General features: G+C 58.3%; 1 protein-coding gene and 1 long non-coding RNA gene across 3 annotated transcripts; one reads left to right on the top strand and one right to left on the bottom strand.

Annotated features, from left to right (window-relative positions):
- Nucleotides 1–206: 206 nt before the first annotated feature.
- Nucleotides 207–15,714, top strand: SYAP1 (synapse associated protein 1). Its single transcript, XM_064152094.1, has 9 exons — nucleotides 207–524; nucleotides 1,757–1,875; nucleotides 2,340–2,406; nucleotides 4,482–4,555; nucleotides 5,816–5,955; nucleotides 7,553–7,698; nucleotides 10,690–10,748; nucleotides 12,162–12,309; nucleotides 14,694–15,714. Exons 1-9 carry the CDS (start codon nucleotides 320–322, stop codon nucleotides 14,819–14,821), a joined length of 1,086 nt encoding a protein of 361 aa, XP_064008164.1. The 5' UTR covers nucleotides 207–319; the 3' UTR covers nucleotides 14,822–15,714.
- On the bottom strand, nucleotides 15,097–19,869 carry LOC135179935 (uncharacterized). 2 transcript variants are annotated; one of them, XR_010304192.1, is made up of 3 exons: nucleotides 19,782–19,869; nucleotides 17,696–17,838; nucleotides 15,097–15,683 (listed from the first exon to the last, which is right to left on the bottom strand). It is a non-coding gene; the product is annotated as an uncharacterized LOC135179935 (long non-coding RNA). The 2 variants fall into 2 exon arrangements; XR_010304191.1 differs by lacking the exon at nucleotides 19,782–19,869 and having other exon boundaries at nucleotides 17,696–19,042.
- Nucleotides 19,870–19,947: the final 78 nt, after the last annotated feature.

Genomic DNA, 19,947 nt, shown 5'->3' with positions numbered 1-19,947 from the left:
TCCCGCCGCTGGGGGCGCTCTGTCCCCCCGGCGCAGCAGCTCCACTGCTCCCCGTTCCCGCCGCTGGGGGCGCTCTGTCCCCCCGGCGCAGCAGCTCCACTGCTCCCCGTTCCCGCCGCTGGGGGCGCTCTGTCCCCCCGGCGCAGCAGCTCCACTGCTCCCCGTTCCCGCTGGCTGGCGGGGGGGCGGCTAGAGCGGCACGCCCGCCACGGCCGGAAGTGGCGTATGCGGAAGGAGCGGGCAGCTGGGGCCGCGGGGCCGGCGCCGCTGGGCCTCGGTGTGCTGCTGGACGGCCGAGCGCCGCCGCCGCTCCCGCACCATGCTGCGCGGCCTGGGCAGCTGGCTGGGGCTGGAGCGGGCGGGCGAGGAGAAGCTGCTCGCAGCCGAGGAGAGGAGCAGCTCCGCGGAGGAAGAAGAGGCCGCGGCGGCAGCGGCGGGCGCGGAGCCGGCCGGGCAGGGCTCGGAGCGAGCGGAGCTGCAGGCGGACTCGGAGGCTCTCCTCAGCCAGGCAAAGGGGCTCGGCAGTGAGTGTCCTGCCTTCGCGACCCGGTGCTGCCGTAGGGAACGGGGAGGGGAGGAGCGGGGTGTGGCTGCCCGGCAGCGCCAGCGGGGCACGGCCGCCCCGACCGGGGAGCCACCTTCGCGCCGCCCCCGCGGCTGCGCCGTCCGCGTCGCCTCCGCTTTGCTTCCCGCAATAGCCTGGGCCGCAGCGAGAGGTGTGGAGCTCCTTCCCGCCCCACACACAGCGCTGCTGGGAGTCTTCCTGCGAGGAGAATGCTCGAGTGAAAAACAGCTTCAGCTGCTGCAGAGCTGTGTCGTGCCCGGGCACCGCGAGCCGGGCAGGGCCTGAGGGCACAAAGGGCAGGCTCAGTGCGGGGAGAGCAGCACGGCATGGCAGCTGGAGGCAGACTGGGGAGAGCAGGCAGAGAGGGAGCTGGGGGTGCTGGCAGAGAGCAGCTGCAGAGGAGGCAGCAGTGTGCCCAGGTGGGCAGCAGAGCCAATGGCATCCTGGGCTGGCTCAGGAGCAGTGTGGGCAGCAGGACAAGGGAGGTTCTTCTGCCCCTGTGCTCAGCACTGCTCAGGCCACCCCTGGAGTGCTGTGTCCAGTTCTGGGCTCCTCCATTGCAGAGAGCTGCTGAGGTGCTGGAAGGTGCCCAGAGAAGGGCAGCAAGGCTGGGGAGGGGCCTGGAGCACAGCCCTGTGAGGACAGGCTGAGGGAGCTGGGGGGGTGCAGCCTGCAGAGGAGAAGGCTCCAGGGGCACCTCAGAGCTGCTGCCAAGAGCTGAAGGCAGCCTGCAGGAAGGCTGCAGAGGGACTTGTGCTGAGGGGGTCTGCAGGCAGGCCAAGGGCAATGGTTTGGAGCTGAGGCAGAGCAGGGGGAGAGTGAAGCTGAGCAAGAAGCTGTTGAGTGTGAGGGTGCTGAGAGCCTGGCCCAGGCTGCCCAGGGAGGCTGTGGCTGCCTCCTTGCTGGGGGTGTTCTGGGCCAGGCTGGCTGAGGCCCTGAGCAGCTGAGTGTAGCTGAGAGGTGTCCCTGGGCATGGTGGGCAGGTTGCAGCAGAGGAGCTCTGAGCTCCTGCCAGCCTGAGCCCTGCTGTGATTTTAAGAGTTCTTTGTAGGCCAGAACCTGAGGTAAGTGATTTTGAAAGGATCTCTGAAGCAGGAAGCCAACTGCCTGAAGAGAAAGGGCAATGAACCCAGTAGGAGCAGGAGGTGTGAAGAGATCTGTTTCAGGTTATCCTCTTCTGCCCTTTGGAAGGTTACCTCTTCAATTTTGCCACTGCTGCTACAAAGAAGATCTCAGAGTCCGTGGCTGAGACTGCACAGACAATAAAGAAGTCTGTAGAAGAAGGCAACATCGACAGCATCATTGACAAGGTACTGCAGTGCCTGCTGACTGCTGCTGGCAGGTGGAAGCCCTGCCGTGGGGTCATACTTGTGTGAGCTTCCTTCAGCAGGAGCTGCTCACCACCCTGCATGGCTGCTCAAGGTAGACATGCCCAGAAACAGGCACTCAGCTTTCCCCAGTGGGGCCCCTGCATCCCACTGCTTCCCGGTGTAGGTTCCCTGGGGGAGGGGCAGAAGAGAGCAAGAAAGCACTGGCTGGAGAGCAGAGGCTGCAGAGAGGCAGATGAGGGATGCCTGGCAGGTGGATGGGTTGGGTTTGTTTTCCCTTGGTTGATTTGGGTGGAAAGAGGAATGCTGCAGCTTGCACCTTCAGGGCATCTTGAAGCAAGAGGAGCCCCAGGGTGTGCCAGAAGGAGAGCCTGCAGTGTGTCTGTGTCTTGGTGATCCTTTCTGATGCTGTTTCCAATGCTGTGGTTCCCCAATCTGTATTTCAGACAATTATTGGAGATTTTCAGAAGGAGCAGAAGAAGTTTGTCCAGGAGCAGCAAACAAAGAAGTCAGGTAATGTCTGGGGTGGTTTTCTTCCCAGTAATGCTAAGGCTGCATCAGGCAAAGCTTGCTGCAGGGTGCACAGCTGAGGCACAGCTGAACCTGGCCTGGAGGAGCTCTCTGGGCTGAGACACACAGCAGGGCAGGCCTGAACCTAAAGCATGGCCTAGGATGACTTTTTAGGCGAGCTCAGTGTTGCACTGTCTGACTGGTTTATGTTTGCTCTTTAGCTTAGATCAGCTGTAGGAAGTGCACTCAGAGCACTGTGCTGGCAGTGCTGACCTCTGCTGCTGGTTTGCAGCTCAGGCCTGTGTTTGGGCTGCAGAGGAGAGCTGGGTTCTGTTCAGCTGTAGCAACCCTCTGGTCCTGCTGCCACGGGCTGGGGCTGGCACTCCCCTGGTGAGTGAGTTCTGCTGTAGGAGCTGCTCTGCTTACAGCAGGCACTTAGTGCCTTGGGCTGGGTGACTGGCCAGGGCTGGGTGCTAGGTTGGACTGGATGAGCTTGGAGGGCTCTTCCAACCTGCTTGATTCTATGAAAGGCATCATTATGCTTTTCTGTGACTCAGTGACCCAGGTCCTGTCAGCTACCTGTTCTGTGCTCATCCCTGGAGCTGAGCCTTCCAAACAGACACAAGCTGCTTTCAATGGTGTAGTGTTGCTCTTCAGCATTGGCTTTTAGCTCTTTTGTTGTGCTGTCTGAATGCAGTAACAGCTCCCTGGGCAAAACAAGCAGGAGCAGAGGCCCTGACAGAAAGAAGCAGTAGCATCAGATGTGAACCCACACAGGTGAAAGGTCTTGCATGGAAAATCTGCACTGTGCACAGGAATTATTTGTTACTGGTGACAGATGCATCACAGTGTCTCTGCAGGCTGAATCTGCAGTGACAGAGAAGAGCTGGGTAGAGTCTGGACATCTGCAGCCAGCTCTGGGGCCCTCAGCACTGCAAGGGCATGGACCTGATGGAGCAGGTCCAGAGGAGGCCACAAAGATGTTCCCAGGGCTGGAGCAGCTCTGCTGTGAGCACAGGCTGAGGCATCTGAGGGGTTGCAGCCTGCAGAGGAGAAGGCTCCAGGCAGAGCTCAGAGCAGCCTGCCAGGAGCTGCAGGGGCTGCAAGCAGGCTGCAGAGGGACTGCTGGCAAAGGCCTGCAGGGACAGGAGGAGGGCAATGGTTTGAGCTGAGAGCAGAGCAGCCTGAGCTTGGCTGTGAGGAACAAGTTGTGCAGCAGGAGGCTGCTGCCACACTGCAACAGGTAGCCCAGGGAGGGAGCTGAGTGCCCATGGCTGGAGCTGTTGGAGGTGAGGCTGGGCAAGGCTGTGAGCAGCCTGCTCTAGGGGAGGATGTCCCTGCTGAGTGCAGGGCTTGGGCTGGGTGCCCTCTGGAGCTCCCTTCCAGCCCACTGTATGACCCAGGGCAGTTTATTTCCCCTGCACAGCTGTTGTGGGAGTCCTGTGAGCCCATCAGTCACTCACTCTGGGTGTGCCTGGCTCTGACATGCTGTGATCCATAGCACATCAGTAACACAGGTTATTGGCATGAAAGAGTTAAGGTCTCCTGGCTGGTAGAAAATGGCTGCAACAGTAAATGGCTTTGAAAAGTTCAGTTAAGGCAAAGTTTGCACTTTGAAGTGAGTGTGGATACTTCTGCTTGCAAGCAGCCTCAGCAGGTACACAGCACTGCTGCACTGACTGAACTCAGTGGTGCCCAGCTCTGACTTGTGCACAGTGCAGAGAGTTCCCATAGTGTTAGTGCAACAGAGACCAGCAATCTGGATAAGGCCAGCTTGGATGAGGCCTTCAGAAGCCTGTTCTAGTGGGAGGTGTCCCTGCCCATGGCAGGGGGCTTGGAACTGGATGGTCTTTCAGGTCCCTTCCCACCAAAACCACTCTTTGAGCTGTTTACTTCAGCATTTTTTCTTCCCTCCAATAAGCAAAGATCCGTTCTTGGAGTGTTCCTCTTGTGCCATGAGCTCAGTGTGGGACATGGGAGCTTACTGCTGTGAGTCTGTGCTCCTCTGTGTCAGGAGGGCTTTGTTTGGTTGCTTTAGGGTCTCACAGATATGAATTCTTTTCCTTCTGTCACACCAGAAGCAGCAGTGCCTCCCTGGGTGGACAGCAATGAAGAAGAGACAATTCAGCAGCAAATCCTGGCCCTGTCAGCAGTAAGTTTGAAACTTTGCACAGGCTGAGGGCAGCCCTGCAGAGAAGGACTTGGGAGAAGCTGGGCAGGAGGCAGCAGTGGGCACTGCCAGCCCAGAAGACCAAGGGCAGCCTGGGCTGCACCCAAAGCAGGGTGGGCAGAGATGGAGAGAGGAGATCCTGCCCCTCTGCTCTGCTCTGCTCTGGGGAGACCTCACCTGCAGGGCTGGGGCCAGCTCTGGAGCCCTCAGCACAGCAACAACATGGACCTGGTGGAGAGGGTCCAGAGGAGGCCACAAAGATGCTCAGGGGCTGGAGCAGCTCTGCTGTGAGCACAGGCTGAGGCAGCTGGGGGGGTGCAGCCTGGAGAAGAGCTACCTGAAGGGGAGCTACAGGCAGGCTGGGCAGGGGCTGCTCAGAAGGGCTTGGAGTGATAGGCCAATGTAATGGAGGGGTAATGAACTAATTGTGAGATGATGTTTCCAACATGAAGGTTGCTTAATAATTTTGGTATTCCAAACTCTCACCACCACCACCCCGACCACTGATTTTAACAATAATGAGTTCTTTGCATGGTCATGGAAACGTGAGACGGAGGAATAACCAGATCTAGAACTAACTAGCAAGAAATACCAACAGTAATGGAGCTGAATCGAGCTGGAAGAGAAGGTTCCCGTGGGCGATGCGCTGCCTGCGGCCAGTACGCAGCTTGTCCACTAGGCGGCGGCAGGGAGCGCCTCTTGTAAGGTCTTGTAAGGACAGGAGGAGGAGGAGGAATGGGTTTGAAGTGGCAGAGGGGAGATTGAAGCTGGATGTTAGGAAGTGAGGGTGGTGAGAGACTGGCACAGGTTTCCCAGGGAGGTTGTGGAGCACAGAAGCACCCAATGTGATCAAAGATCAAAGATCACATTGGGTGCTTCTGTGCTCCACAATCTCCCTGCAGGTGTTCAGCACCAGGTTGAGTGACCTGCTCTAGTGGGAGGTGCCCCTGCCTATGGCTTTGAGGTCCCTTCCAACCTAACCCATGCTATGGTTCTTTGGATTACAAGGGGATTGAAGTATTTACTCACAGGTTACTACTTCCTGGCTGCCAGGGCTAGCTGCATGTCTTTGGGTTTAGGAAGGCTTCAGATCTGCAGATGGCATCGAGTCGGAAGGGGCTTTCCCAGCTGATCTTGTCCTCTGTGTGGTGTGCTAGGATGCTGCAGGCAGAGCTCTGCAGGGGCTGTGTGCAGGATGCTTTGCCTGGCAGCAGCTCTTGCCCACACCTCTCTTCTCCCCAGGACAGGCGGAACTTCCTGCGGGACCCTCCGGCGGGGGTGCAGTTCAACTTCGACTTCGATCAGATGTACCCTGTGGCCATGGTGATGCTGCAAGAGGATGAGCTGCTCAACAGGATGAGATTTGACCTCGTTCCCAAGCAGTAAGTCATGTCTGTGGGTGCCTGTGGGTCGTTCTGCTTTCCCTGTGCCTGGAAGCAACAGCGAACGATGCCTTTGCCTTTGCGCTTCCTGCAGTCCCTGACAGCTGAGTGAGGCTCTGCCATCAGCCAGCCTGGCAGTGGGCTGCTGGTGCTGGAATGTTCTCAGCCAAGGGCTCCTGCTCTGCTTCCCTGCCTCTGCTGACCTCTTTGCACTGGTTTTGTCCAGAGGCTCTCCATGGAATCATAGAGTGGTTTGGATTGGAAGGCAGCTCCCAAGGGCATCCAGCCCAAGCTGCTGCTCTCAGCAGGGACATCCTCCCTCAGAGCAAAGCTGCTCACAGCCTTGCCCAGCCTCACCTCCAACAGCTCCAGCCATGGGCACTCAGCTCCCTCCCTGGGCAACCTGTTGCAGTGTGGGAGCAGCCTCCTGCTGCACAACTTGTTCCTCACAGCCAAGCTCAGGCTGCTCTGCTCTCAGCTCAAACCATTGCCCTCGTCCTATCACAACAGTCCAAAACTCTGCTCCTGAAGCTTGTTCCACAGATCAAAATTCCTGTTAAGTAGGAGCTGCCAACCTCAGTCTCCTTGTCTAAGGGTAGAAAGAGGAAAGACAACACCTTTGTGAGATTTGCTCTCTTGGATCTCTACAGAAACCTTCCCTGCTGCTCCCTGCTGCTGTCAGTCCTAAAGCTCTGCCCATGTTCTAAGCCTTCACTGGATCTGTCTCTGATCCCCTCTGTCTTCAGCCCCTGGCCATGCTGTCCTTGCCTGCTCCACCACATTGCTCCAGGGTTCTCTTTTTGCCCCTGTTCCTAGCCTGGACATGAGAGGACAGGACAGTGACTTGACTCTCCTTCCTTTCTTTCCTCACCCACACACCCTCCCCTCATGGCTCTTGCCATTTCTGGCTTTGAGTTTGGTCCTCCTTGCTGGAGGATTAGCAGAGGAAAGTGTTACCTAAGATGCATGGAGTGCCAGGGGCTGGCAGGGACCCCCAGAGAGCAGCCAGCCCAAGCCCTGCCAGGGCAGGGCACACACAGCACAGCCAGGGGGGTTGCAGTGGCTGCAGAGGAGGAGACTCCACAGCCTCTCTGGGCAGCCTGCTCCAGGCCTCTGCCACCCTCACAGGCAGAAGTTTTCCCCTCCTGGTGGGGTGGAAGTGGCTGTGTTGTAGCTTGCATCCTCTGCCCACTGTCCTACCCAGGACAGCAGCAAGGGGACAGTCTCTCACCAGAGCTGAGCCTTTCTGCAGCAGCAGTCTGTAGTTGCTGAAGGTCCTGCGGCCGTGCTGAAAGGTGTGGAGAGAGGGAAACAGTTTTGCTGCCACCTGGGAGTGACATTGCCTGTAGGGCAGAGATGTGCCAGCTCCACCTGAGCTCAAGAGAAGATGAAGATTAATCCTGACAGTGAGAGAATGCTGGGTTTGGAGAGAAAGCCAGCAGGGCTGCTGGGCCTGATCTGGGAGGTCTTCTGCAACCCAAACAGATCTGTGATCCATGTCTGCTGCTTCCCCCTGCACAGCTGCTGCTCTGCCATTCCCAGCTGCTGAGAGGCACCACATTGCCAGTGCACTGATCAAATTCTCTGCTCTCTCCAGCGTAAAGGAGGAAGTGTTCTGGAGAAATTACTTCTACAGAGTGTCCCTGATTAAGCAGTCAGCACAGCTCACAGCCCTGGCAGCCCAGCAGCAGGCCGCAGGCAAAGACGACAGCAAAGGCAGAGAAGAGGACACTCAGCTGAAAGGTATGGAAGGCATTGGGTTGGGCACAGCTCATGGATGTGGTGCCAGGCACACTGCCTGTGTGCAGCAAATCCATGTAGTGTCAGTCACAGGATGGGAATGGCTGGGAGGGACCCCCAGAGAGCAGCCAGCCCAACAGTAGCCAGGGCAGGGCACACACAGCACAGCCAGGGGGGTTGCAGTGGCTGCAGAGAAGGAGACTCCACAGCCTCTCTGGGCAGCCTGCTCCAGGCCTCTGCCACCCTCACAGCCAAAAAGCTTCCCCTCCTCTTGCCCTGCCACCTCCTCTGCCCCAGCTTGCCCCCAGTGCCCCTTGTGCTGCCCTGGGCCAGCCCTGAGCAGAGCCTGCCTGCGTCCTGCCCACACTGCCCTGCACAGCTTGGGCACAGCACTGAGGGCAGCCCTCAGGCTGCTCTGCTGCCAGCTGCCAGCCCCAGCTGCCTCAGCCTGGCCCCACAGGAGATGTTCCCTGCCTGCAGAGCTCTGTGCCTCTGGGCTGGGCTCTCTCCACCACTTCCTGAGGGGCAGCTCACTTCTTGGCCTGAGGGGCCCAGAGCTGGGCACAGGATTCCAGCTGTGGCCTCAGCAGGGCAGGAGAACCTCTCTGTTCCTACTCACCACAGCCCTTCTAAGCCAGCCCAGGACTTTGCCTGGGTGACTGCAGGGCTTTGGGAAGCTCAGGATCATCTCCCTTCTTTTTTATTTCTTTAAATAACCTCTTTAAGGTCAGGGTCCCTCATTGGAGGCTCTCAGCAGTGCTTGCTTGTTGGTAACTCTTGGCAATGTTCAGGCTGTTCTTAAAGCTGGCTGATGTTTAAAATAGAACTAATTGCCTTCCATTTTTACCTCTCTCTGTCTCCCCCTTACCTGCTGCTTTCACAAAGAGAAACGAGCAGGGGTGATGTGAAAGGAAGAAAGAAGGGACAAATGGCAGACACTTGGTGTAGGCTCTCCAGACCAGGAACAGAACACCACAGTCGAGGCCTTCTCTTTGTTGGGGTATTAAGTTACCTGAGGGGCAGAGAGCAGGGCAGCAGTGCAGGAGGTGATGCCAGGGCAGCAGATCCAGCAGAGTGGCACTGGTGAGTGAAAGCAGTGCTCCATGGCCCTGCAGTGCTGCTCTGCTGCTGCTGCCTCAGAGCAGATGGAGCCTGAGGCACCTCCTTTGGTGCTCTGGGACAGTGTGGGGAGCAGTGGAGGGTTAGTGCCATGCTGGTGCTGAGCCCCTCTGTTTCTGGGGGGAAGGCTCAGTGCCATGGTGGTGCTGAGCCTCTCTGCCTCAGGGGGAAGGGTCAGTGCCATGGTGGTGCTGAGCCCCTCTGGCTCTGGGAGGAAGGCTCAGTGTCATGGTGGTGCTGAGCCTCTCTGCCTCAGGGGGAAGGGTCAGTGCCATGCTGGTGCTGAGCCCCTCTGGCTCTGGGAGGAAGGCTCAGTGTCATGGTGGTGCTGAGCCTCTCTGCCTCAGGGGGAAGGGTCAGTGCCATGCTGGTGCTGAGCCCCTCTGGCTCTGGGAGGAAGGCTCAGTGTCATGGTGGTGCTGAGCCTCTCTGCCTCAGGGGGAAGGGTCAGTGCCATGCTGGTGCTGAGCCCCTCTGGCTCTGGGAGGAAGGCTCAGTGTCATGATGGTGCTGAGCCTCTCTGCCTCAGGGGGAAGGGTCAGTGCCATGCTGGTGCTGAGCCTCTCTGGCTCTGGGGGGTGCAGGAGCACATCTCTGGAGATGAGGGGTGGGGCAGAGCAGAGGGAGCTGAGTAGATTCACACAGTCACAGAACGGACTGGGATGGAGGGGATGTTGAAGATCAGCCTGTGCCAGCCCCTGCCATGGGCAGGGACACCTCCCACCAGCACAGCTCACTCAAGGCCTCATCCAACTTGGCCCTGAACACCTCCAGGGAGGAGGCATCCACTGCCTCCTGGGGCAACCTGCTCCACTGTCTCACCACCCTCACTGAAGAGGATTTCTTTGAACAGCCACAGCTACCCATTAAGGAATTGCTTTAATTTGAACTGATCTTAATGTTAAAAACTGATCCTGGAAAGAAATATTTCCCTCTTCAGAAACTGCTGACTAAGCAAGAAGAGTCCCCTTGGACACTGCAGAAGCTGCAGGCTGTTGGTTTCTAAATGCAAAGCAGAACAGAACTGCTAAGCAAGCAGCTCCATCACCACCTCAGCCTGCTCTGCTGTGAGCACAGGCTGAGGCAGCTGGGGGGGTGCAGCCTGCAGAGGAGAAGGCTCCAGGCAGAGCTCAGAGCAGCCTGCCAGGAGCTGCAGGGGCTGCAAGCAGGCTGCAGAGGGACTGCTGGCAAAGGCCTGCAGGGACAGGAGGAGGGCAATGGTTTGAGCTGAGAGCAGAGCAGCCTGAGCTTGGCTGTGAGGAACAAGTGGTGCAGCAGGAGGCTGCTGCCACACTGCAACAGGTTGCCCAGGGAGGGAGCTGAGTGCCCATGGCTGGAGCTGTTGGAGGTGAGGCTGGGCAAGGCTGTGAGCAGCCTGCTCTAGGGAGGATGTCCCTGCTGAGTGCAGGGCTGGGCTGGGTGCCCTCTGGAGCATCCTTCCAACTCGGAGCAGTCTGTGATTCTCAGTGTGCAGCTTTGTCACTGCAGTGCTTTGTGGCCTGTGGTGCAGTCTGTGCTTCACTCCAGGCATTCTCACTCCCAGGTCCTCCTGAGCACTGTGGGGGGCAGGGGCTAGCACAAGATGATCTTTAGAGGTCACTTCTAAGCCCTCCCGTTGTGTGATTGTGTTGCTGTGCTCTGCCTTGGCAGTGGCAGTGAGGAAATGCTTTGCTGAATTTGCCTTACTCAAGACCAGAAAACTGCTTCTGTGTCTTGTGTGGCTGCAGCCACTTCATCAGCAGCTGCAGCCAGCTTCCAAGCACTGGCACTCCTCAGAGCCTCTCAGTCCACTCCCCCCTCATCTGATAGCTGTGCAGATGAAATGAGAGCTTTGTCACACCAGTGTCATCTTTGTCTGTTCTCCCTTTCTGACAGAAACAGTCCGGCCCAAAACCCCTCCTGTGACCATCAAGCCTCCAATCAAACCTCAGGAGGTAAAACTGCTCTTTGTGTTTCATCTTCTCTTTAGACAAGGGAACTGGTACTGAGTGCTTCTGCACCTGAGCTGTGCTGGGAAGCCACAGCACAACCCTGCCCTGCTGCTCATTGCCAATGGCTACACTTTCATCTTGTTTGCAGCAGGACAATCAAGAGTGTGTCTGGGAAACACTTCCACTGGTGCCCTGCACACAGCTGTGCCCTGAGCAGTGACATCTCCAGACTGCTCACAGGAGCTCTGCATGCAGCCCAGCAGGGCAAGAGAGGGGATTCTGCCCCTTGGCTCTGCTCTGACCTCACCTCCAGTCCTGCCTCCAGCTCTGCTGGCCCCAGCAGCAGGAGGACACAGAGCTGCTGGAGGGAGGCCAGAGGAGGCCACAGAGATGCTGCCAGCAGCTGCTGGAGCAGCTCTGCTGTGAGCACAGGCTGAGGCAGCTGGGGGGGTGCAGCCTGCAGAGGAGAAGGCTCCAGGGGCAGCTCAGAGCTGCTGCCAAGAGCTGAAGGCAGCCTGCAGGAAGGCTGCAGAGGGACTTGTGCTGAGGGGGGCTGCAGGCAGGCCAAGGGCAATGGTTTGGAGCTGAGGCAGAGCAGGGGGAGAGTGGAGCTGAGGGAGAAGCTGTTGAGTGTGAGGGTGCTGAGAGCCTGGCCCAGGCTGCCCAGGGAGGCTGTGGCTGCCTCCTTGCTGGGGGTGTTCTGGGCCAGGCTGGCTGAGGCCCTGAGCAGCTGAGTGTGGCTGAGAGGTGTCCCTGGGCAAGGTGGGGAGGTTGGAGCAGAGGAGCTCTGCCAGCCTGAGCCACTCCAGGAGGCTGTGTAGCCACAAGCAAAGCCTTCATGAAAGTCAGTGTGGGGCCAAACTCTCCCAGCTCTGCAGGGGCTGCCAGGGTCATGCACAGGGAAGGAGTGCAGCAGCCTCACCGTTGTACTGCCACAGCCACAAGTGCTGCTTGAGCCTGCAGACCTTCAGCTCAGACACACAGTGGCCCTTGTTGATTGCTGGATTGTGAAGTCAGTGCCAGAGCACTCCTGGTGGAAGTAGAGCTCTGCACTCACCTGCCAGCAGTATTCAGAGCACTAAGTGAAGGTAGAAAGGTTTCAGCAGAAGAGTCTCTCCTCATCAACCTGGAGTGTAGGGAAGTGCTCCTTGGGTTGTGATCAGGCCTCAGTGTTAGTCTTAGGTCCTGCTCTAAGCTACTTAGGAGTGAGTTAATGCTTCTGAAGAGGACACACACAGAAGGAAAGCTGTTGAGAGACACGAAGAGCAGCCTAGGATGAGGAGCAGATGGTCCCCAGGAGAGCTCTCCAACCATTTCTGCCTGGGCAGCAGAGGGTAGGCAGCTGGAGCTGCTGGCTCCCACAGGTGTCCTCTGCATGCTGCCTGCAGGGGCTCACCCAAAGCTGTCTCCCTGCAGGAGGAGGAGGAGATCTCCACGAGCCCAGGGGTGTCAGAATTCGTCAGTGATGCTTTCGATGCCTGCAGCCTCAATCAGGAAGACCTGAGAAAAGAGATGGAGCAGCTGGTGCTAGACAAGAAGAAGGAAGGGACCTCAGCAGTAGAAGGTAAAGATATTGCTGTTTTCTGTATCCTCACAGGGCCACTGAGTGGAGGAACATGCAGAGAGCATCCAGCCCAATCTCTGCACCCAGGACAGGGCACTCAGGAGCACAGCCAGGGGGGCTGCAATGGCTGCAGGGGGGACTGCACAGCCTCCCTGGGCAGCCTGCTCCACCTGTCTCCAAGAGAGGCTGATTTAGTTAAACACTGGCAGTTGGGTGCAGGGAAGGAGCTGAGTGCTGCTGCTCTGGGTGAGAAATGGCCTGCAGGGAAATGCTGCAGCAGTGCCTGGAAGGGACAGCAGCAGCACAGGGAAGGCATTCTGCCCCTCCAGTCTGCTCTGCTCAGCCCTCACCTGCAGCACTGCCTCCAGCTCTGGGCTCCCCCCAGCTGAAGAGGGACATGGAGCTGCTGGAGAGAGTCCATGTTGATGCTCAGAGAGCTGCAGCAGCTCCCCTGTGGGGACAGGCTGGGAGAGTTGGGGCTGCTCAGCCTGGAGAAGGGGATGCTGCAGGGAGACCTCAAAGCAGCCTGGCAGTGCCTGAAGGGGCTGCAGGAGAGCTGGGAAGGGACTTTGGAGAAGGTCTGGGAGTGGCAGGATGAGAGGGAAGGGATTGGAGCTGGAGGAGAGCAGACTGAGACTGGAGAGTAGGAAGTTCTTTGCAGTAAGGGTGGTGAGAGACTGGCACAGGTTGCCCAGGGAGGTTGTGATCAAAGATCACCTTGGGTGCTTCTGTGCTCCACAACCTCCCTGGAGGTGTTCAGGGCCAGGCTGGATGAGGCCTTGATCACCCTGTGCTGGTGGGAGCTGACATTTAACAAGTAGCTTTGTCTGTTGGCAAAGGCTTGCAGGGACAGGAGGAGGGCAATGGTTTGAGCTGAGAGCAGAGCAGCCTGAGCTTGGCTGTGAGGAACAAGTTGTGCAGCAGGAGGCTGCTGCCACACTGCAACAGGTTGCCCAGGGAGGGAGCTGAGTGCCCATGGCTGGAGCTGTTGGAGGTGAGGCTGGGCAAGGCTGTGAGCAGCCTGCTCTGGGGGAGGATGTCCCTGCAGAGTGCAGGGCTTGGGCTGGGTGCCCTCTGGAGCTCCCTTCCAGCCCATTCCATGATTCTCCCATGGGAAGAACTGAAGTGGAGCTCTATTAGTTCAGAAGCAGCCTTGGCCAGAAGCCCCAGCCCCAGCCCCAGCCATGCTGGTGTTGCTCTGGCCCGGACAGGAGCGGTTCCTCTCCTGCGTGGGGATGCCTGTTGCAGGACAGGCTCCTCGTAGCCTGTCTGTGAGGTGCTGAGGCCTTGGTCTCTGCAGGGGTTGGCTTTCTGTCACCCACAGCCAAGCTTCAGTCCAGCCGTGTCAGCTGCTTGCAGCTTTTCGCTGCAAGGGCTTCGGTAAGTCATTAATGTGGAGTTTGGTCAGAGACATCCCAGCTGCCCTCGCTGGCTTGGACTCTGGAACCCTGGTATCTGGGCTGTGGTACCACCCAGCCTGGCACACAGCAGCCAGCCAGCTCCTCCTCCTTGCCCTTGCATTTGATAGGCAGAGCTAATTAGCAGAGAGATTAACGACACAGGAATGCTTTCTGGCTCGTTTGTGCCCTGAAGGGTGAAATGTGATCACCTTTAGCCCTGATCCTTGCCTAGCTACGGGTGGCACTGAGAGCCCTGCTGCTCTCCTGACATCAGCCACAGGAGCTGAGCTGCTTTCTGCAGTTCGATTTTCCCAACGGTGCAGCAAACAAACCTGGCAGCTCAGCACAGAATGGCTCAGGCTGGGGGAGAGCTCAGCTCACCCACTGCGACCTCCCCACCGCGCCCAGGGACACCTCAGCCACACTCAGCTGCTCAGGGCCTCAGCCAGCCTGGCCCAGCACACAGCTGCCTGCTGGGCTGCAGGAAGGCCCTGCTGGCTCCTGGGGAGCTGCTCAGCACCCTCAGGCTCTTTGTTCAGAGCTGCTCTGCACCCAGGCCACAGAAAAGACTTGCTTCTTTTTCTTGCCCAGAGGTTCAGAAGTGCAGGGAGAGCTTCAGCTGAGAGCAGACCCAGAGCCTGTGGGAGAAGCACTGCAAATGGCCACTCAGCACTGGGTGCTTGCCTCTCCTACCTTTGCACTGCACAGGGCAGCAGAGGTTTGTGTAGTGATGAACTCCAAGCTGTGGGCAAGGAGAAGATGCAATTTCTCTGGCTTTTAGGAACGGTCTGTGAAATCTGGGGATGTTAGAGAGACTCAGCAGCCTTGAGCAGCTCAGTCTAGCTGAGAGGTGTCCCTGCCCGTGGTGGGGAGCTTGGAGGAGATGAGCTCTGAGGCCCTTCCAACCTGAGCCATGCCAGGGTTCAGCAGAGTTTGATCCAGTTTCCCATCAACCAACTCTCACACCTGATTGGTCTCTTGCAGAAGAAGCTGCTGACTGGGAGAAGGAGCTGCAGCAAGAGCTGCAGGAGTACGAGGTGGTGACAGAGTCTGAGAAGCGAGATGAGAACTGGGATAAGGAAATAGAGGAGATGCTGCAGGAAGACAACTGAAGAAACTCCACAGCAGCACTGTGAGCGTTCCCTGAGCACTGAGCTGGATTTCTGCTCTCCATTGGGCTCACAAGAGGCATGCAGAGGCCCCAGTTGTTCTAATTCCACGTGGGAATGCAGCCACCACTTCTGTTCTTTCTGTGAGCAGTTTCTGAACCTTCTGCATTCTTCAGAAGAAAGCCAAGCAGAGGCAGAGCTGAAGTGCTGCCCCTGGGGCAGCAAGGTTAGCTGGAAGCATCCAGAGGTGCTCCAGCAGCCTGAGAATCCAAACTGCCTTTGTCTCCTGCCTCCTGTTGGAGCTGTACGAGTGGATGCTGGAGCTCGGTCCTCGCCAGGAGCTCCTCACGTCTGCACTCTGCACCACCTGCAAACGGCTCCTGGCTTTTTAGGGTACTCTCAGTTGTATTTAACTCTCTAATGGACGTAGCCAAAGAATTCCTGAAGAGCCCAGGACTTGGAACACCTTCCAGGGAGCTGTTTGAAACAATGCTAATTCAGACTCTGATTAATGATCAGCACTAATGAAGTGGCAAACATCGAAGCCTTTAAATAAGAGCAGAGTCATTCACTGCTTGAATTCAGCTGCTGCATAGTGTTAAATCATCACCTCCAGCTGCTTCCTGTGCCCATGCATTCATCGCATTCCTTAGCAGGAGGCTCTTCTCTCTCCATTTAACTTTGCTGCCTGAGAGCAAATTAAATGTTTCCTTTTCTTTTACATTCATGTAAAAACTTTGGCTGCTTTCAGCATCTTCATTAACCACTGTAGAGATGTACAGAATGGTCTCTGCTGCTTGGAGGGAGGGCAGAGTGGGGCTCAAGCACAGGCTGCAGCAGTAGACTTTGGCACTCTGCTTCAGACCTGCAGTGCAAATAAAGTTCTCTTTCAGAGAGTTTGGTTTCAAGGTTACTCCTTTTGGGTATCTGCTGGGAAAGGCTGCCCAGGGAGGTTGTGGATGGTCCCTCCCTAGAGGTGTTCTGGACCAGGCTGGATGAGGCCCTGGCCTGTCAAGAGTAGTCCCATGTAGAGGAGCACATTGCCTGGGCGTGAGGTGCAGCCTTGACCTGTTGGCTGCCAGGGACTGCTGACCTGACTGCAACAGTCCTTGCACAAAGGGCATGGAGGCTGCTGGGTACTGCCTGGGGCCAGCACAGCAGTGGCAGCCTGGCCTGGTTCTCCCACCCCTCTGCTTGCCCTGCTGAGGCCACAGCTGCAATCTTGTGTCCAGCTCTGGGCCCCTCAGGCCAAGAAGGAGCTGAGGGCAGTGGTGGAGAGAGCCCAGCCCAGAGGCAGAGAGCTCTGCAGGCAGGGAACATCTCCTGTGGGGCCAGGCTGAGGCAGCTGGGGCTGGCAGCAGAGCAGCCTGAGGGCTGCCCTCAGTGCTGTGCCCAAGCTGTGCAGGGCAGTGTGGGCAGGACGCAGGCAGGCTCTGCTCAGGGCTGGCCCAGGGCAGCACAAGGGGCACTGGGGGCAAGCTGGGGCAGAGGAGGTGGCAGGGCAAGAGGAGGGGAAGCTTTTTGGCTGTGAGGCCTGGAGCAGGCTGCCCAGAGAGGCTGTGGAGTCTCCTTCTCTGCAGCCACTGCAACCCCCCTGGCTGTGGCTGTGTGTGCCCTGCCCTGGCTGCTGCTGCCCTGGCAGGGCTTGGGCTGGCTGCTCTCTGGGGTCCCTGCCAGCCCCTAACAGGCTGTGGTTCTGTGTAAATAAAAGCAGTTAGAGCACCAAGGTTTGTGCATGAATTCACCCCACACACACCCTCCACTGAGCAGAGCTCTGCAGAGCATCATCTATCAAAGCAGGCTCCAAGCCTTTGTTCTTCTGCTTTTATATATAACCCTTCCCTGACTGCAGTTTCCTTCTGTCCTTCCCTGCTCTGGCAGAGTCCCTCTGAGCTAAACCCCCCTTCCTGCTTGTGTAGCCCTGGATGGAGCACAACCTCCCGAGAGCAGCTCTGTCATAGCTCCATGGGTCCCTGGGCTAGCACAGGAAGATGTTCCCAACCTGGGCCAGAAGGACAACCTGGCTTGTGAGGCACAGAGTGACTCATTCCTCAGGATAATTTCTGTCTCATTAGATATGACAGTGACAAATTAGTCACCAGGACGTTGGTTGCTCCTCCTCTTGCAATGGTAGATGTGGGTTTGCAGCTCTGTTCTATGCAGTCTTCTTATGTACAGCACAGAATGCCAGGGGCTGGAAGGGACCTCCAGAAAGCATCCAGCACATAAGGCTGCCCAGGGAGGTTGTGGCTGCTCCCTCCCTGGAGGTGTTCAGGGCCAGGTTGCATGAGACCTTGAGCAACCTGTTGTAGGGGCAGCTGTCCCTGGGCATGGCAGGGGGTTGGAACTGGCTGAGCTTCGAGGTCCTTTCCAACCTAACCCATTCTATGAACCCCCTGCCAGAGCAGCACCCCCAGGGCGGGGCACACACAGCACAGCCAGGGGGGTTGCAGTGGCTGTGGAGAAGGAGACTCCACAGCCTCTCTGGGCAGTCTGCTCCAGGCCTCTGCCACCCTCACCATACAGCAGTGTCTCCTCCTGCTCAGGTGTCACCTCCTGGGTGCCAGCCTCTGCCTGTTGTGCCTTGCCCTGTCACTGGGCACCACCATACAGAGCATCCTGATCCCCACCCCTCAGATATTGACAGATATTGATCAGATAATAGAATCCCAGAATCAGGCAGGGTTGGAAGGGACCACAAGGATCAGCCAGTTCCAACCCCCCTGCCATGCCCAGGGACACCCTACCCTAGAGCAGGCTGCACACAGCCTCAGCCAGCCTGGCCTCAAACACCTCCAGCCATGGGGCCTCAACCACCTCCCTGGGCAACCCCTGCCAGGCTCTCACCACTCTCCTGCTCAACAACTTCCTCCTCACCTCCAGATCTCTTCTCAGCCTTCTCCAGAGCAAAAGCCCCAGGGCTGACAGCCTCATTGCTTCTCTCAGCTCTGACTGCCACGTTCCAAGGTGAAGGTTTCAGTCCAGGTAAGGCTGCTGTCTGTCTGCAGGCTCTCTCCTCCCTGAGGGGAAGTCAGCAGAGTTTAGTTCAGTGACAAATAATGACCAGCAAACAGATTGATCACACCCAGCTTCCTGGCCCACTTCAGAGGTGTTTTCATGCCAGCCAGGGCTTTGATGCCTGCAATTCAGACATCAAACAGCTTTGCTGTCTCATCACCACCACCACCACCACCTTGCACCCTTTATCATGTGTAACAAGACTTTCCAGCCCATCATGTGCTGGGTGGATGCAAAGTGCTGCTGTAAGGGCATTAGCAGGGTGGAGATGAGCCTCAGCAGGCCTTTAGTCTGGATGTACAAACAAGTCTCTCTCAGCAGGATCTGGGGACGTGGATAGGGGAGCTGAAACCATTGCCTCAGCAGGCAAAACCACCACTGGGGAGGACCTTTGCAGTGAGGGTGGCGAGGCTGGCACAGGTTGCCCAGGGAGGTTGTGGAGCACAGAATCACCCAGCATGATCTTTGATCACATTGGGTGCTTCTGTGCTCCACAACCTCCCTGGAGGTGTTCCAGGCCAGGCTGGATGAGGCCTTGAGCCACCTGGGCTGGTGGGAGCTGACTCTGCTGATAGATAACCTTTAAGGTCCCTGGCTATGGGCACAGCACTCAGCTGCCCACCTGCTGCCAGCTGAATGCCTACAGACACCCCTGAAAACAAACCTCTCATAAGGGTGTCCAGAGGGACTTCTGCTGAGGGTGTCTGGAGACAGCCCAAGGGGACATGGTTTGAAGCTGAGGCAGAGTAGGGTTAGACTGGAGCTGAGGAAGAAGTTCTTCAGTACCAGGGTGCAGCTCTGGCAGCCTCTTGCCAGTGTCGAGGAGGGCAACAGGCAGAGCCACACTATGGAGAGAAGCTCAAACTGATGCTGCCTTGCAGAAGCTTTCTGTCATTGACCTGGGCCTGAGCAAGGCCTCGGGCACTGCCCCACACCACAGCCTGCTCTCCAGGCTGCTGCCACATGGGGTTGATGGGTGCAGCACTGATGGATACAGAACTGGCTTCAGGGCTGCACCCAGAGAGTGGCTGCCAATGGCTCCATGTCCCAGTGCAGGCAGTGGCAAGTGGAGTCCCTCAGGCATCAGTCCTGGGACCAGTCCTGGGTCAGCATCTCAGATGCTCAGAGGCTGCAGCAGCTCTGCTGTGAGCACAGCCTGAAAGAGTTGGGGCTGTGCAGGCTGGAGCAGAGGAGGCTCCCAGGGGACCTTCTTGTGGCCTTCCAGCATCTGAAGGGGGCTCCAGAAAAGCTGGGGAGGGACTTTTGAGGCTGTGAGGGAGTGTCAGGAGTGGGGGGAATGGAGCAAAGCTGGAGGTGGGGAGAGTGAGGCTGGAGGTGAGGAGGAAGTTGTTGAGCAGGAGAGTGGTGAGAGCCTGGCAGGGGTTGCCCAGGGAGGTGGTTGAGGCCCCATGGCTGGAGGTGTTTGAGGCCAGGCTGGCTGAGGCTGTGTGCAGCCTGCTCTAGGGTAGGGTGTCCCTGGGCATGGCAGGGGGTTGGCACTGCCTGATCCTTGTGCTCCCTTCCAGCCCTGCCTGGTTCTATGCGGTCAGAGATCACCTTGGGTGCTTCTGTGCTCCACAGCCTCCGCGGAGGCGCCGAGGCCAGGCTGGATGCGGCCCTGAGCGCCCTGTTGTCGCGGGGGGCTGAAGCGGCTGAGCTTGCAGCTCCCTCCCCACCCGCACCTCGCCTCCCGAGCCGCGCCGGCCCCGCAGGAGCTGCTCTGGGCGCCCCGGGCCCTGGCTGCAGCTGCGAAGCAATTCGCGGCAGAACTTCCCCCCGCACCTCCGCCGCTTTCCCCCCGGGAGCAGAGCTGCCCCCGGCCGCCGCCGCGGCCCGCCCGCGGAGCCACCGGCGCTCGGCCCCGCTCTCAGCGCCGTGACAGCCGCTGTCCGAAAGGCGTTACAGAGGCCGAGGCATGCACCGGCCAGGCCGGCCCCGTTCCTACCGCCGCAGCCGCCTCCGCCGCGCTCCGCGCTGCCGGCCCCGGCGGGCGGGACTGCACCTCCCGGGCCCCCGCGGCCCCCCGGACTACCTGTCCCGGCAGCCCCGAGCCGCGGCCCCGCGCAGTGCGTGCCAGGCCCGTGCCGGTGGCGCCCCGGCGGCGGGCAGGG

The sequence above is a fragment of the Pogoniulus pusillus genome, chromosome 12 (assembly GCF_015220805.1).
Source record: "Pogoniulus pusillus isolate bPogPus1 chromosome 12, bPogPus1.pri, whole genome shotgun sequence".
Lineage (NCBI taxonomy): Eukaryota > Metazoa > Chordata > Aves > Piciformes > Lybiidae > Pogoniulus > Pogoniulus pusillus.
Note: the sequence above shows the minus strand (reverse complement) of the source record. Positions and strands in the feature narration are given on the sequence as shown.

What these genes read in the sequence shown, in the direction of transcription:
- SYAP1 (XM_064152094.1), top strand. Translation starts at nt 320, where the DNA reads ATGCTGCGCGGCCTGGGCAGCTGGCTGGGGCTGGAGCGGGCGGGCGAG. An exon ending in AGAGGACACTCAGCTGAAAG is followed by an intron (nt 7,699 to 10,689) that starts GTATGGAAGGCA and finishes CCTTTCTGACAG; the next exon opens with AAACAGTCCGGCCCAAAACC. An exon ending in CTCCAATCAAACCTCAGGAG is followed by an intron (nt 10,749 to 12,161) that starts GTAAAACTGCTC and finishes GTCTCCCTGCAG; the next exon opens with GAGGAGGAGGAGATCTCCAC.